The following is a 17,759-nucleotide window of genomic DNA, read 5'->3' as shown; positions in this document are numbered from 1 at the left end:
GATCTCGAAAATGGCCGAGCCGATTACACTCAAATTTGGCACACCGCTATAGATCAGCGAGTAGGGTGCCGTGCACGTCAGTTTGTAACACACCGTCTCCGGTCTGCACGTGCAAGGCTCATCCTCTCGTTTGGCGGCGGGCGTTTTTGCTGCGTTTACAAAGGTGCTTGCTCAAACAACCTGCGGTCCCGCGATGCGGAGCCCAGCATCGCAGATGCTGGTCTAACCGCAGGTTGTTTGAAAAGACAAACACTATTCGTTAGAATTGTGTTTTTCTATTGAAAAACAACCGGAGCGGTCGTTCTCCGGGCTATGTTTTGCAAGTCTGGCAGCGAATCAGTACAACTTGACCGGGGCCTAGACGAATCGCTCAATCTTCTTAAAAATTTCAGGGTATGGGCTCCCGGGGGCGATCTACCTGATGGCACCGGTCGCTACTCGCTTAAAACCTCGTGGCACGTGGCACGTGCGATTCCATTTTCCCCATGTTAAGTCAATGGGGTTTTGGACACTTTTTGCGCGATCGCGAATAGCGGAAAAAATCGCGGAACAAGGTATGGTTTGCTGCACACCATTTTATGACCGACACGTTCAGGTACACGCCCGTGTGCGCCGTATACCCGTCAGAATTCGTTAACTTGAGATGCACGAGTTTGAAGTTGAACTTTTTGCGCTCCCCATGTTAAGTCAATGGGCGTTTTTGCAGAGACATTTTCATTCGCTCATTGTACAAAATTATATGATACGATTTTGTTTAAACTTTCAGGACCTGTTAAGAAACGACCATAGAACATGTTGTTATGCTTCGTTAAGCTGTCAGAATTCGTTTGTTCTTTTTAAGCTCGTTTAGAAATGAACAATTTTAACATGGAAAGTCAATGGGGGCGTCTTTGGTGCTTAATAACTTTGTACGTTGAAGATATATTTAAGTGAAAAGTTGATAGGATATACAACTTTTGATGCTCTTTGCAATGATATATAGAGCGTTATTGCACGTTGTGCCGTTTTTGAGAAATTTAGTAAAAAAGCACGACATTACCGAGATTTGAGCTCACACCTATATATGGTCTTGCTCAGACAGTAGGTATACGAACAGGTGACGGGGATACCTCCCATTGAAGGATGCGATTTAATGCTAATTATTAGCGGCCGGCCTCCGTGGGGACGTTTTTGTACGACTTATATCTCCGCAAGCAGGGGACCGATACACTTGCGGTTTTTTGTGTGGGGTAGCGTATACCCTTCTTAGAAGTATTTACTATGGATGATGCATGCGGGTGACCTCTACTGCACGTGACACGTGTAAAACGGAGAGGTTTCACTGTTGTTGTAATGACAATAACACGGTAATTACTTGGCTGATTGCACTGAAACTACACAAGGATGTAGGCACCCGCCGGACCATGCCTTTCCATGTGCTACGGCTTGGGTGCAACTGCACGTGCGCACGTGCAGGGTGACGCTTCCAGATCTCGAGAACGGCCGGGCCGATTGACTTCAAATTTGGTACACCGCTAGAGACCGGTTAGTAGGGTGCCGTGCGCAAGTCAGTTAGGACCCATCTTGCACGTGCGCACGTGCAGGGTGACGCTTCCAGATCTCAGGAACGGCTGGGCCAATTGCATTCAAATTCGGCATACCGCTAGAGACTGGTTAGTAGGGTGCCGTGCACAAGTCAGTTAGTATGTATTTTCATGTGCCACGGTTGGGATGTAGCTGCACGTGCGCACGTGTAGGGGTCGCTTCAAGATCTTGGAAACGGCTGGGCCGATTCAGATTAAATTCGGTACACCGCTAGAGACCGGCGAATAGAGTGCCGTGCACAAGTCAATTGGGACCCAAGTAGCACGTGCGCACGTGTAGGGTGACGCTTCCAGATCTCAGGAACGGCTGGGCCGATTGCACTCAAATTTTGCACACCGCTAGAGTGGTTAGCAGAGTGTCATGTTCGTCAGTTCGTAGCACACCCACTCCGGTCTGCACGTGCCAGGCTCATCCTCTCGTTTGGCGGCGGGTAACCGCAGGTCGTTTCTTCATTAGACAAACACTATTCGTTAGAATTGTGTTTTTCTATTGAAAAAAAAAACAACCAGAGCAGTCCTTCACCGGGCAATGTTTTGCATGGTTGGCCGCGAATCGAAATGTGTTTGTGATTGCTGTAGAATACTAGACCAGGAAACACTCGGTGAGTTCGCTACCAAAACACATTAACCCCCGCCCGAGTGGGGTGGGGGCGTTTTTAGCCACACCTATCAGTTTTCTTGCGTTTGTTAAGAAAATTACTACGCGCATTGTTATAAAGCTTTGATGATAGATCAATTTCAGCGGCATGGTTGGACCTCTATGTAGATTGTAGGCACACACCACCCACCGGCGACAACGGCTGCGCCAATTGCGCTTAAATCTTCATTCATGCGGCTACATACGGAAGAGGTGGCACTGCGGCGCAACATGCTTTTAGGCGTTTGACACTTCTGCGTCATCTAGCGAGTAAAACGGAGTGTTTGGCTAAAATGCCAGACGCATTTACCACAATCGGTAATCGTCCTCAAAAGCTTCAGTTTCGTGCGAGTCATCAGTTCTAAAGAGATAGTGGTTTTCCCGGATCCCTCATTAATCCGCCATTCATTTAGGCGGTTATATACAATAGAGTCGGCATTGCGGCACAGCATACATTCAGGGGTTTGACGCTTCCATGCCATCTAGCTAGTAAAAAGGAATGTAAGGTGTTTTCGGCTGATATACAGATCCGTTGAAGCATCAATATTAAACTTGATATTCGGCACAAGTCAATGACTCTGATTCGAATGGTGACGTCGACGGCGACCGTGACGTTACCATTGCGTCAATATTGATTAACCCTCGCCGGCAGAGGGTAACCGCAGGTTGTTGTTTCATTAGACAAACACTATTCGTTAGAATTGTAATTTCTCTGTAATTTCTCATGGGACTATTATCGATGCGTATGGGTGACCCCTAATGCACGTGCCACGTGCAAAACGAAGAGGTGTCAGTTCGGTAGCAAGTGTAATAACTCTGTAGTTATTTTGCCGATTGCGCTGATCCTTGGCATGGATGTAGGCACCCGCCCCGCAATGCCTTTCCATGTGTCACGGTTGGGGTGCCGCTGCACGTGCGCACGGGCAGAGTGACGCTTCCAGATCTCGAGAACGGCTGGGCCGATTGTGATCAAAGTTGGCACACCGTTAGGGCTCGGCGAGTAGGGTGCCGTGCACAAGTCAGATGGGACCCAGTTTGCACGTGCGCACGTGCAGGCTGACGCTTCCATAGCTAAAGAACGGCTGGACCGACTGTGCTCAAATTTGGAATACCACTAGAGACTGGGTAGTAGGGTGCCATGAACAAGTCAGTTAGTATGTATTTTCATGTCCCACGGATGGGGTGCAGCTGCACGTGCGCACGTGTAGGGGTCGCTTCCAGATCTTGAAATTGGCCGGGCCGATTGAGCTCAAATTTGGTACACCGCTTGAGACCGGCGAATAGAGTGCCGTGAACAAGTCAATTGGGACCCAGGTTGCACGTGCGCACGTGCAGGGTGTCGCTTCCAGATCTCGAAAACGGCCGGGTCGATTGCACTCAAATTTGGCACACAGCTATAGACCGGCGAATAGGGTGCCGTGCACGTCAGTCCGTAGCACACCGACTCCGGTCTGCACGTGCAAGGCTCATCCTCTCGTTTGGCGGCGGGCGTTTTTGCTGCGTTTACAAAGGTGCTTGCTCAAACAACCTGCGGTCCAGCGATGCGGAGCCCAGCATCGCAGATGCTGGTAATCGGACAGCGATAGCCACTACAGACCAGACAATGGTAACTCCGGAAACAAACAGCACACTGCGGAAGGCAGAAACTGACAGCAGAATGGGACGGTGGAGCACGGGAGAGGCAGTTCAATAGTCACCGCAGCCATCTAATTTCAGGATAACTAGATGGCAGATGTTGGGTTAGATGGCTGGAGGGTTATCCTTCTGGTCATCGGACTTTAGAGGGCGGCAGCCAGCGCCGGTCGTGGAGCGGGGTGACCCCGATGACCCCGGTCGGCGGCCATTTGGTCGCCGGGAGGCGGGCCGGCCTGGCCAGCCCAGTTATCCACTCAGACGGCAGCGGCCGGCCCGACAGCGCTGGGCGCCCACCGGTCGCTGAGTCTGATTATACGCCCTCGGGCGGAACTGGTCCGAGTCGAGCGCGGCCGCCCCGCCCAGCCGCAAACCTCGGGGCCGGAGCAGCAGCTGCAGACAAAGCTGCACGTCGCTACATGCAGCTCTACATCGAGGCAGACTGCAGCAAATCACTGAAACTGCTGCTCCAGCTGGTGAACAAGGAACTGGTAACTTTACCTTGGAAGGGTAGTTTCGGAACTGGATCTCAACAGAGATTGTATCTGCGGATACAGCGCATATCGGGTTCCGAATCGGTATTTAAACGACACTTAAATGTAATACCTTTGTTCCAGAAATAGGACCAGGTGCGTTTCGAGCAGCTGTTCGGACCTTGAAATCCCGCAGCAACTTAAAAGTTGTTAGAAGCTGCTTAAATCTGCAGATGTAGTGGGAATCACGGAAAAATGACTGCGCTTGGTCTCTAAACGCATCTTTCAAGTATTCACAATGGAGTGAGACTCGAGACGGCTTGCTCAGTTTCAAAAACCTTAGAGATAATCCCGACTCCAAAGTTAAAATTGGCCGGCACGCTATAAATAATTAGATAACGGAACCATAAATTGAGCGTATAGTTCAAAGAGCGGCATATAACACGGACCATGGGAAGGTATAACTGAAATATCCAATTAAAAACAAATCATATTCATTTCAGCATAAATCTTTTCACCAGGCGTGCAAAAGAAACTAAACGCACACAAAGGATCCAGCTTCCGGCAATTTTACCGACTACCATACGCTCACTATTTCTCAATATTAAATGCAGCCATACCAAAGCTGTTCTTACATTACCAGGCCCCAACATGCAGCCCACGCACCGTTCAACAGAGCACAGAACAATACCAGCACTCCGCCATTCCCGGTAAAGCAATCTCGATTACATTCCCCCGCGAGCCTCCGACCGTTGCCTGGTTACACCATCTAACACAATCGTACCGAGCCTTCCGCCGACGCAGCGACAAAGAACCACCCTATAATGCGCACCTCTGCACCGATCTCACACGTGTTACGTGGAACGCGCACACGGAATGGTAATCCACTCGGAGAGGTAGAGAGCCAGAGAGGTCGGTCACACGTGTTCAAATGACAGTGAAAAGGTAATCGTTCGGCGGCGAGGTAGATGGGTCACGTCGGGAGCGAGGGGGCCGAACTGGCGTCTCGGGGAGCTCAAGCGGACGGATTACCTTATTGGGTTCGAACCAGTCGGCGAGATGACGTCAGCAAGGTCCGAGTCGGGTTGGCGATGTGACGTCATCAGGAGCACAGCAGCCGTGATGTGAGTGGATGAGGGGCATACGGTGAACGTGGATCTATGACGTGACAAATGATAAATGGACGTGGTCAACGACGTGACAAACGACAGTCGGACACATGGGTGACGGGCTTGATGAATGACAGACGTGCTCAATGACACCACGATCTGTCATCCAAAGATCATTGTGAGGGCTAAGAAAGACCTAAGCTAAGGGAGACAAGCTTGCACGTTTTGTAGACCAGCCAGCTCACAAAGACCTTGCTCGCGTCTGTCGAGGTCGTTCAGGGGATGTGTGAGCCCGTGCAGGTATGCAGAGGGCGGCGATGCCCCGGGCCGGGGAGGGGCGGCAGACAGTTCAAGGTAGCGGGCAGCCCGGAGGAGGCGGCGGCGGACGAGGAGCCCGAGGGGAGCACGAGGAGGCTGCATAAGACTGAGGGAGACTGGAGGAGTGTGTGGCGTAGCTCGAGCTCATGAGGGAGGCTGAAGACAAATGGGAGTCTGAAGGGAGGGACCCTGAGGGAAGCCTCGGACCGGCGAGACGCGGACAGCGTTAGACAGAGACTATAGAACTCCAGCCAGACAGGTCGTGGATCGTGACTGGGGATCGGACAGCGGCCAACGGAGTCGTGGCCGTGAGTGGCCAGGCGTGAACGGTTGGTCAGGAGAGGGAGGGAGGGAGGGAGAGAGAGAGAGAGAGAGAGAGAGAGAGAGAGAGAGAGAGAGAGAGAGAGAGAGAGAGGAGAGAGGAGAGAGAGAGAGAGGGAGAGAGAGAGGGGGAGGGAGAAACGGATAGAGTGGTGGAGGAGGGGATTGTTGCTGTGGGCAGCAGGCAGCCATAAAAAGGTGATGATAGCTCCGGCGGCGCTGCGGGCGTTGGTCAGTCAGCAGTTATAGGCTAAGGCGGGCGAAGGGCGGTGAACGTTGAGCGGTAGGTGATTAGTGGTTTGACCAGGGACGGTCGACTCGCGGTGAAGCTGTGCTGCCAACAGTCAACGACCGGCGACCACCGGCGACCAGCGGCCAGGGACCGACGGGCGGCGGTATAGCCTGTGGTCGGCCACTCCCAGAGCCGCTGCTGCTGCGGTCGCCCCCGCCCCCGCCCTGCGCAGGGTGCGGGCGGCAGCGTGAACTGGTCCAAGGTCCCTCCGACCATCGGCCGTCACCCATCTCTTGCAGCCTCGCCATCACTCACCCCCCCCCCTCTCTCTCTCTCTCTCTCTCTATCTCTCTCTCTCTCCCACTCTAGTTTTGAACATTTTTACTGTCACTATCGCCATAACTGCACAGCCGTCAAACCAGGGAATCGAATCGATGACATTACGTCAGATGCAAGGCAGAACTGTCAGCCGGGCAGACAGGCCAGTCTGACAGAGCAGAAAACCGAGCCAGTCTGTCAGAGCGATCTGACAGCAGTACCGACATTCGGCGAACTGCATATGACATATGGCAGTCAGTGCAAAGCTGGGCTCTCAGAGCCGGATTCGTACTTATAGGTCAGTCATTCGAACTTTTTGTTACAGCTGCCTGGATGCAAACCAGTCCCAAGCCGACTGGCCTTCGCAATCTGGCTTCTTAGTTCTTAGCACCGCAACTTAGCCAATACGCCACAGCGACTGGCAAATAACAGTTGCTTCTGCCTCGAGTTGGATTCATTGAAGCACAGCCTGTGTGGTAACTTTGCGAGGTTTATCGGCCGTGACGGAAAACATCGATTTGTCGAGCATCGGAGGCCACCGTAAGACGTTTTAAAAGTGCGCGTCGTCGGCAACTTAAAGGAAATAGTTCACTTTCACGAAATTATTTTTTTTTGCAACGATTTATGATTTTTTATGTTCAAAATAATCAGCAAAGAAAATAAAACCTTTTTATAACAAAAGATTTTTTTTCTATATTTTGATATAGGAAGAACTTTTCAGTTTCTGTAAGGCACACGCGATCCAGTATGAAAAGAGCATGGGTCCCGAAAATTCTTCAGAAACAGAGAAATTATCGCAGCCACCGGCATTTGGGCGATCTGCTCGATCTGATAATGTTCCCCTGAATGTCCTAATTGATCAGTACGAGAATTTCTCTAGAGTTCTCGTAGATAATCTCTCTAGTTTCTGAAGAATTTTCGGGACCCATGCTCTTTTCATACTGGATGGAAATATATGCAAGGCACACATCCTCACCGCAAGACACCTTTTTCGGGACGAGAAATAGAATATCTTTGCCTAGGGTGATCGTTGGGCTGTAAAAGCTCCTGATTTATGCTCGTCTCAGCCCAAGCTACGGAACTGCTATTCCAGTTCAAAACCCATGTTAAAAAGTGAACTATTTCCTTTAATGACGGATAATGACTCGCGCACATCGGATGGCAACAAAGAAAACCACAGGTGGTGAGTCAGGTTTCCTTGTGATAGCAGCACGGCACAAGCACGTGCCTTGTTTGCGTCGAAATCGATTATGTAGCTGCAGCGCTGCATTAGCGAAACTAGCTCGCCCCGTTGCATACAATGCATCTCATCGCCTGCTTCTCGGTATTCATTCCAATGCATCCGTCTCCTTTGAATTTCTGAATTATGTCAGAAGTAGCTGTGACACCTCCAAGAAGCCCATCAACCAGAATTGTGGGCCACCGCGGCATCTGAGGGCTCAATGCCATCCATGATATCTTCTTCATGCCCCTGCGTCTGTCTCAAGGCGCTGAGGTATTCCATAACCACAGACGAACTCCGATTTCGTCACACCGCCGGCATATACCGTTACCAATCCGTTTGTTTCTCAATCCCGGCGTGTCTGCGCCATACGCGGCGTGTCTGCGCCATACGCGGCGCGTCTGCCCGACTCACTGCTCCGTCGGCGGCGGCAGTGAGACCGTGCTCTGGAACCGTGTCAAGGTCGTGCTGGCCGCCGCAGTGCAGTGGACGGACATGACCGGGTCAAGGTCACGGTCACCACGGGCGGCCGGCCGCGGGGCATCCCCTTCCTCCCTCCAACGCCCAGCACACCAGTCACCACACCCATAACGGCCTCACACGTCCGAACCAAAGCCGACTGAATCAGTGTCCACACTCGCCCAGTTTAAACGGAGTTCTACAGCCTTGGTTTCAACACCGGATGAGATAGGTAGCGGATGCAGTTTCGAAATTGCAAGTGAAGAACGGACATCGATTCGATATTCGAGCGCATTATCGGTGTTATTCAAGTTATGCTACCTCTTGAATTGTTTCAACACCCTCACGACCGACGTTTTTGAGCTCAACAAAGCCGGATTATCTATCAGTATCACAGACTCAAGCACATTCACACTAAATATTAGCCCCAATACGAAAACCTGCCGACCAGCGCCCAATTTCATTCTGACGTCGGTCGCGTTCCACATAGCCCCGCGTTCACAAACCACAGGGAGCGGCACTGGCCACGCTACGCTCCACCAGCTGCTGCGCCACGCACAGTACACGCACACTACGCACCGCACGCATTGCCGACGAGGCCGGTGCCGCACATATACCGTTATCTAGACCCCTGAGCAGCGAAATACCTAAGCAATGAGCTAGCTACCTGAGCAGTCGGCTCGGCGAAAAAACGGTGGTGGAGATAAGGCATAGCTATAACCGGCAGCAGGAGCTGAAAAGCACGCGCGACCCGAGCGCGACCCGCAACGCCTGCAGCCTCGCGTTGCTACCAGTGACGTCATATGACCTGTCGGTGACGTCATATGACCTGTCAGTGACGTCACCGACCTGTCCGTGACGCCACCGGTGCTGGCACAAAGGCCGTGCGCGGTGGCCCGTTACGGCGGCCGGCCGATCAGCTGACCGCCGCCGCCGCCGCCGCCCGTGAGCGGCGGTCCGTTACCGGGCGGCCGCCGCCGCCGCCCCCGCCCCCGCCCAGCCGCGGCGGCACGGACGGGCGGGCGCACCCAGTTCCGGCCCTGCGGGGTAAAGTGGGCCTCGTCGGCCGCTCCACTGGGGTAAGTGGGTCCCGGAGTGTGGCGGGCAGACCCGGGACGCGGATACCGGCTGAACAGAGGAGTGGCGGCCCCGAGGTGGCGGCGAAAGGCCGCACGATACTGGGTCACCGGTCAGGGTACGGTGGTCCATCGGCAAACAGGAAGGAGAAGAGACGGCGCGAGTCGATTTATCCGTACCTGTAGCTTGGGCTGTCGTTTGACAGACGCTAAAGCGATGTATCTAATAGTTATGTCACCGTGATTGGCTAGCTCGGGCCGGGGCTCACGGGCTTCACGCCATCCTGGCTAATTCGGATCAGATCTCACGTTTTGTTCCGGGCGCCATAAAATCAAGCCGGTCACCAGGTGGCAGGTGACCAGGTCGGACACGGTCCTGGCCCAATTTCTTACCCACTTACCTACTGCCCAGAGTATCTCTAGCTCTGGATTTGTGTCGAGACTGAAAGCACTCTACCTTAGCCAAACTAACAACTAAATCATCGAGCATGCGTTCATAAACAAAGAGGAGGCGTAGGTACCACGCCCTGTTAACGGGGTGCGTGGGACGGACGGCCTGCACCGCACGCCCAACTCGACCTTCAGAGCCGACAACAAAATAATTATGACATCACGCGGCGTTGGACAAAACAGGAAAACCGAAACAAGTGGGTATTCCTTCAGGCTCATTGCAAATAGTGTGGAGTACCGATGCACAAACTTTGCCGATATGAGCGACTGCACGCCTGGAACTGGTCCAAAGTCAGGGGTGGCACCCCGCAGGACACAACACCACAAGCCAATTAGCTGTGTGGTCAATACGGTCCCCTCCCTGCGTGCAGGGAGCCAACGACCCGCCAGGGGTGAGGGAGGAGGGCGTCGCCCCTGGCTGGTTCAGCCGAGCTGTCCAGCAAATTAGGCCTCGAGGGACCATAAAACACCCCAGCAGACAACTACAGTCATAGCCGATGCATTTTCCATGATTCGGCTTCTACGCTCGATTCCGAGTCCAGAAGCAGCATGGTACCCATTGACCATTAAAAATCATACACTTGCAAACAAAACGCAATATCCCTTTCCCTGAAGTCATTGACCATGTTGCAGAGCAGTTGCTCATTCGTTTTACCTCATGCCTAACGCTCTACCATTTATCCCCACTCCGTAAAGATCAGACACGTCTGCGTAGACTCCAGCCCACCCGGATCTGATCACGAGCAGACAAAGACACTCTGAGTCCCACACGTGTCCTTTCTGAGCTGCACAGCGCATACCTGCGGGTCGGCAGCGGTCCGCGCCCGCAGCACCGCGACACGGAGGTGCAGTGCACTGCAGACAGAGAGGCGCGCCCCGTGCGGCGCAGTTCTGAATAGGGGCCGGGATGACGTGTCTCCCCTTCGCTGTAGACGGGTCATACCCGCTGTGTCATGAATTGCAGAGTTTAAAGGAACAGAATATGATTGAAATATGCAGGGAGGGGGAGAGTTAACACTGGAAAGATGCTGAGACGGATGGAAGCAGTGAAACTACGTGCGGCGTGAAACAAGGACCGGGCGTGCGATAAATCGGGACGAAGTGGCTGTCGAGACGCAATGTGAAGCGAAGCGAAACAAAACGCTCAGGGACTTTAAACGACCAGCGAATTGACACGGAAATGTCCAGTCAAGTACGGCAAATCGTCCCTTGAGCCGAAATGACCGACGAATTGTATCAGAACGGCCAGGAAGCGCGGTGAAATGACCACAGAACGGTGTGCGTGCCGGAAACATCAGCGCCGCGGGCGGGCTGCGCGCGCCGCGCGGAGCGGTCCCGACTCGCTCCGTTCCCCGGCGCGGACAAAGGCCTCCACGGTAGCTGAGCAGGCCGGCCGGCCGCCGACCACGAAACTGGCACCGTTTTGGGCCGCTTTTTACCATCCTGACGAACCACCCGGGGGAAGATCGGCCGATCTTTTGATCCCCGGGTCACCGCGGCACACTCCCGGCGCCCTCAGATGCAAATGAGATGCGGCGGCCGTACAGAAAGCCCGCCGCGTGCCGCTTTGTTTCGCTGCATCCGCGTCCGGCTTTGTGGCGCAGTTTCTGACCGATGTGGCCATTTAAACAGCCCCGAGGAAGGCACGTCGCTGAGATGCATAATGCATCGGACCGGAGCCGTTTATCAGTGGGGAGGCGCCCCAGCTGCCGGCAGGGGCATCACCTGCCGTTTGGGCGCCGCCCGCCGCGTCCCCTCCCGAGAATCGTCACCTGGTGCTCGCTGCTCGCCCGTTTGAGCTCGCTGTGAGCGCCACAGACACGCGCTAAAGTGGCGACCGTCGCGACCACCTGCCGCCGGCGTCACCCCACCATCACCTGCCCGACGCCGGTCGGAGGAGAGGAGTGCTGCACGAGCCAACAGGGCGGCCGTACCGGCGTCTTTAAACGACCGGACCGGCGTCATTCGAACGAACATTCGAACGAAGGTTTATCAACGCGGCTGGGAGAACATCCATCTAAACCCCATCAAACCTGACTTTAAAACCACACCGGCGTTTAACAGAGCAGAACAGCGGTGAATGGCACGATAAACCTCTGCAGCTGGCCCCTCCGCAGCTGCCGGTCCCCCCGCGGCCCGTACAGGATGTCTGGCGACCCCGGCGACCTTGACAGCTCCTCCCTGCCGCCGCGGCAGACGCTAATCTCAGCGGCAATCCCTCCCTCCCCTGGTACCGCGCTATGCAGGCTAAACCCTTTTGCAGTCCGCCGCGCCGCGCCGATATAGCCGAGCCGTTACGAGGGAACATTCGAGTCAGAGGGAGAGGCGGACTGACTGCCGGAGCTCCATGGAGGGAAGGGTGAGCCAATGGGATCTGGCTTTGCAGGCGGCGATGGGAGAAGCTTAGGGGAGCGACCGATGGGACGAGCCGATGGGGTGGGACGATGAAGTGGACAGGTGTAATGGGACGAGCCAATGGGATGGGCGAAGGGGACTGGGTCAGATCGAGGGGTGGGCCGATGAGATGGGCCGGCGGCCAGATGGGATGGGCTGGCGGGCAGTGGGATGGGCAAATGGGATGGGCCAGCAGGCCAGCCGCAGAGGCCGCGCCGCCGTCCATCGCTCCGGCCTCCGGCGGTGGGCGGACTGGTCCGACTTGCACCGTCACCGCCGCGGCCAACGGACGCCGGCCGACACGGCGCACCGCAGCATGCAGAGAACGCCGCGTGCACGAACAAAACCTGCCGTCTAATGGTCCTTTTAAATGACGGCGTTTAAAAGCCGTGCTGGGACGCGATGCGGCTCGGATGCGATATGCGATACGGTGGGGACAGCTGTTATCTGATCTTCTCCGAAGACAATTTTACACAATAAAGTTGTTTCACTGGTTTGCAATTAAAGCTAAAAATGAGAAGAAAAGAGGTTCGTCCGGTACTCACCGTCCGCTGAGCGGGAACTGCCGGTCGAAGGAGCTGATCTCTGTCCGGCTGTGGCGCTGGGCGAGCCGGTCGAACAGGGCCAGGACCGTCTGCCCGGGCGAGGAGGCGTCCTGTCTCCGTCGGACCCGCGGTGACTCCTCCTCCGTCGCTCGGCCGACCCGCGCCGATCCCGACGAGAACTTGTCGTAGAGGGTGTCGAAGTCGGTGAGCCGCTCGATGGCCGACTGGGGCGCCCGGGAGTGGTCGTCCGAGTACACCTCGGGCCGCTCGTGGTCGTCACTGACCACACAGTAGCGCGTGCCGAACCCCAGCGTCGAGAGCACAGAGTTCATGGTTGAGGTGTGTGGTGAGGGTAGCGGACACGCGCCTCAGAGCTGCCGACTGGTCGGGAACTGACCGGCAGAGCTGGGCGGAGCCGGCGCCGGCGAGCACACCTGGCGACCGGCCCGACCTCTGTCGGCAGGCGCTGAAAGCGTCACTGTAGTGGCATCTGGCGGTGAGCTGTCCAACCTTGGCTTCTAGGAGTGTGGCATATCATCACTGACCAGGGCGACACCTAGGGGCTACTTACGGAGTTAGCTTGCGACGGCCAATGACCGATTCGCTGGCATTCACATTTAATGTCTTCCTCCCATCCTATTTAGTATTTAGCCTTCAAGGAATATATGCCACCCATCATTCAGGCCACTGAGGGATCAGCGAATCTCTCAAACACTTGCAACTTCCAAGCGATGCGTAAAGAACTAGGGTTGGATGAGGCGAGGAAACTAGTGAATTAACTACCGTTTGTGCACAGGATACCGGGAAATAAGTAATTACCAGAATTGTATGCCCTCAAATCTGTGAAAATCACCCATTTAAATCTGCACATCTGTGTTCACTATACAAGAAGAAAATATGCACGCATTATCCACTCTGACATGCATCTGACGTCACCCGCATGAAATTCAGCGAATGGACATTCCGTGGCAAGGCGGACAAGCATCAACTATTAATTGCGAACCGCGACGCCAGGTGGCAGCGGAGCAGCACACCTCAGGCTGGAGCGGCACGCCTCTGCACCCCTACTCGGGCTCTTTCTCTCTAGATGCAACGTCCCAAAATTCCTAAACTCATTGTGTTTTCTATTCAATATCAAGATGAAGCACAGTTCCATGGAGAAGCGAAATGCAAATGCCAGGTCTTGGTGACCTAATGACATCTCATAATTGCCCAATGGTTACACTTGGGACACAGCAACCAAGTTACCTTATACCATATACACTGAATTAAATATTGATATTATCGACAATGGGTCCATCGTTGAGGTTGTTTCACGAGAAATGGTCCTAAAATCAAACAAACGCATAACTCCTCAACAGTCAAGCAAGCGGAAAAGACCAACGCTGGCATCTTAGCCCTTGCCTGACACCTCCTCGAAACATTCTATGTCGCTTCTCTTAAAAAAGTACCTATGATCCGCCTTTTCACGTCAGCACTGAGCACGATGAACACACCACACACGAATTTCTTTGAACCCTAACAAAGATGGTCCATCGCACTGAGAAAGGTCAACATTATTAGGGCTCAACGGTCTCTCCCTCGACGCTCGACAGCCTCACGGCGCTGTCGACCCTGAGACGACCCGACCTGTATCTGGCTGTAACCGGTCGAGTGCGGCCATCACGCGTAGAGCCGCGTGCGGCTGATGACCAGCGGAGGACACCGGTCGTCGGGGGGCACGCTGCTCTGGACCAGTCGGAACCAGCGGCTCAGGTGCGGGTACGCCTCGCGCTCCTGGTGTGATAGTCGAGACTGGGAACCCAGAGAGGGACAGTGGAGACATTATAGTGAAAACTGAGCAGCAATTTCTGAGAAATGCCTGAAGGCTGAAATAGTTACCTAGTAACAATTATTGCAGTAAGTAGCAGACACAACACAAACTGGATTACTGTCTCCTGACTTGACATAACCTTTCATTTACTGATGGATATGAAGCCTACAGGCAAAGAAAAATGCTTCACAATATTAGCAAAATTTTATGCCTAAAACCTGCTCTCCCCCAAAGTGCTTACCAGTGGCAAATGGATAAGTTTGAACACGTCTGTGTCAATGGAGGTGGCTTCTGTTCCGACCAAATAGGTCTTGTCCGCCAGCCAGTTGTCCACATGCTGTGAAGAAAAACTCATCAGCAAAACTGGGGCAGCTGCATCAGGGAATTAGTGAGGACCAGGTCTATAGAACTTTGAAGTCCCAGGGCAGGACATGGCCTGGGATGGTCATGGGCCAAAAGACACAGCCATGGGCCAGGCAATGCAAATAAGACACAAGAGACGCTGCAATGGCAATCCCCAAATCACCATTATATGCAATGTTTATTGCACTTTATATTAAAAAAGAGCAATTAACTCGGTGGTGCGAACAGGCAAGTTGAAGTTGGAATGCAATTAGTCAGCAGCTGCATTCACACCTTTACTTAAACTAAAGCATGTTCAGTGGCATTAACAGGATGCATGCACCTTTCTGCATTATAAAGATTTCTTTTATTTGATGGATGAATGCTGAAGTGCTTGGAAAAAGGTATGAAAATATAGGGTTTACCACACACCTTTAATGCAGCTTCAGATGGAGCAGAGGTATTTCGCAAGAAAAGCTCGGTAAACTCTCTCCATTGCCATTTCTGAGAATTCAACAATGCCTCCTTAGTCATAATTATAAGACAATTCCCTTGTCACTTTGACTTTCGCCTATATATCACGCTTGTGATAAATACCGGGCCTCTAACAGCTGTATCTCGATCATATCATATCAACATGCCGGCCAAGTGACGACAAACCCTGCGCAGCTGCGACAAGAAAAAGTGTTTTCGTAGACGGCCATTTGCGAGTACAAGCAGATTTGATGACGACTTAATCCAAAAAACAAATTTGATTGGTTCTCATTTTCCGCGTACTTTCCGTTGATTCGTTGAAAGGGTTTTGCTGATGAAAGCTGGCACAGAGCTGAATACCCACTCTGCCAAGAGGGCGAATGATCAGTAATGATCTTTGGCTGCAGCATATTTACGTCTGGACAACGAGTTGCGGGGAAAAGTGCTGATTGTGTTGCAGTTTTAGGAGCCGGTAATTAGGCTGGATTTTTGGGTTACTTTTTCGTACCGATTCATGTATTTCATAGTGTTTGGCTTTTGAATATTTTAGTTCTTTCAGATAAATATTACTTGCCTTACAACTTTTGTAAAAACGTTTCATTTTTTTATAAGCCGACGTTCAGAGTCCTAAAAATACATCAGCACTACAATCATTGTAAACAAACAAATGGAGCACCACTTGGCTCTGTTCCAAGGCCATTTTTTAGTTTATCTGGTGGTTTTCTTGCTCTTGTACGTCGTTTTGTTGGATGTTTTGAATCCCTTAAGATTGACTTATATCATATTTAAGAAGCATGTTGACTGAAAACAATCTGAAGTATCCAGGAGGCTGACAGAGAGAGGTCCTGACTACTGAGCAATATAAATATCAAGTTGAACAAGTTATGAAATTTTGGTTGATAAACGCAAGTTGATCGGGCTCATATATCACTCAGCAAGAAAAGGTAAAATTAAAAGAGCTTATTGTCCAAAAACAAGCTATAATATTGCAGACCTTGGAGCAATACTGAAGAGCACGCTGAGCAGGATCATGCCAGAAATGTTGACTGATGAGCGCATATTGATGTATTGGTATGAATATTGAATAATAACTTACAACAGCAAGATAAATTAGTGCTAACTATCAAGTTAAAATCTAGAATGAATGGACTTGGGCAGTTTTACTATGCTTAGATGCTATGCAGATTGTAATGTGCATCAGGTACTCAGTGTCTGGCAAATGAAACATGTGATCATTCCATTGCTACTGGAGGAGAAAGCTTGGATCACTAAATCCACTTTATGTTGATTTTGATGTTAATCATCATCACTGTATTTCTTGAAAAAGGATTGTCGTAAAATTGTCAATGTGACAATCCATGCAGCGATGTGATCATATTATGTGTTCATAGTCATTCGTGATAGTCATTATTGGTCCAATATACAATGGCAAAGCTCTCAGTTTCAGCATTTCTTCCTGTGGATGGCCAGCAGTGACTCCGAGCTTAGAAGCATTAGTTTTCTTCACAGGGCTGGGATAAAAAGTACTGAGGGTAATCTTCCACCAAGGAACTCTACTTTGACATGGTATGAGATGTAGGCACAATTAGGTAGGTGCTCAGTTCCTATAGTCAGTAGTTGTGTATGTTTAGTCGGGTTAGCTTAGATCAGATTGTTAGTTTTTTAATTTGCCAAATGTCCATAAAAATGTGACCTGAGCAATGAGCATACCTGAACCTGACTAACCTGACAGCTGACCTAACCTCAATCATCACACATATTTGCAGCCTACCCAAGACCTGCATGGCAGTAGCACCCAGTTATAGGTAGGTACTCACCCTAACTCAATCTTACCTGCTAACCTTCACCTTGCCAAAAGTTAGCTCAAATTGCCAAGCTGTGTCCAGGGAAACAGTCAACTGAGGAACTGGCTCATTGGGTGGCTGGTGTGAGTCTGTGCATTTTAAGTGTTTCTTCTCTGAAGCTGCTCTGCACTGCTGTATGTCATGTTAGATGCTCAGAAAATGTGGGAAATGATTACTAAGCTACTTTAGTGCTTTATTAATGCTCGAGACATGAACAAGTACAGATCCTGCAGGGTACAGCTATGAGTTAGGTGCTAGGTGAGTATGTTATGTGAATGTGCTGTTCCCTGTTTGACCGTAAGTATACAAACAAGCACAGGGTCACAGTTATATTCAATCTCCACATAAACATACAACAAAAACGGCCATATAGCCTAACTCCGATCACACCACAGATAACTTAAGCCTTTGAAGGCACAAAATGTTTTGATTGACAGGACAGGTTTACAATATATCCTCTGTCCTTGGGGGATCTTGCTGCCAAGTTGAGGTATGATGACTGAACTTCAGGATTGAT

The 17,759-nt window shown here is 51.8% G+C and overlaps 1 protein-coding gene across 1 annotated transcript in view; it reads right to left on the bottom strand.

The window, feature by feature from the left end:
• Nucleotides 1-15,590, bottom strand: part of LOC122367422 — a 40,598-nt gene extending 25,008 nt beyond the window's left edge. Inside the window, exons 1-3 of the mRNA XM_043340477.1 lie at nucleotides 15,357-15,590; nucleotides 14,824-14,919; nucleotides 12,770-14,563 (exon numbers count right to left, since the gene is read on the bottom strand). Coding sequence (XP_043196412.1) covers nucleotides 12,770-13,101 — 332 coding nt within the window. The 5' untranslated portion in view covers nucleotides 13,102-14,563; nucleotides 14,824-14,919; nucleotides 15,357-15,590. The remainder of the gene's footprint in view (nucleotides 1-12,769; nucleotides 14,564-14,823; nucleotides 14,920-15,356) is intronic.
• Nucleotides 15,591-17,759: the final 2,169 nt, after the last annotated feature.

This window comes from Amphibalanus amphitrite, unplaced genomic scaffold (genome assembly GCF_019059575.1).
Source record: "Amphibalanus amphitrite isolate SeventyFive unplaced genomic scaffold, NRLGWU_Aamphi_draft 000869F_arrow, whole genome shotgun sequence".
Lineage (NCBI taxonomy): Eukaryota > Metazoa > Arthropoda > Thecostraca > Balanomorpha > Balanidae > Amphibalanus > Amphibalanus amphitrite.
The sequence above is the reverse complement of the archived record's forward strand: the minus strand, read 5'-3'. Positions and strand labels throughout refer to the sequence as shown.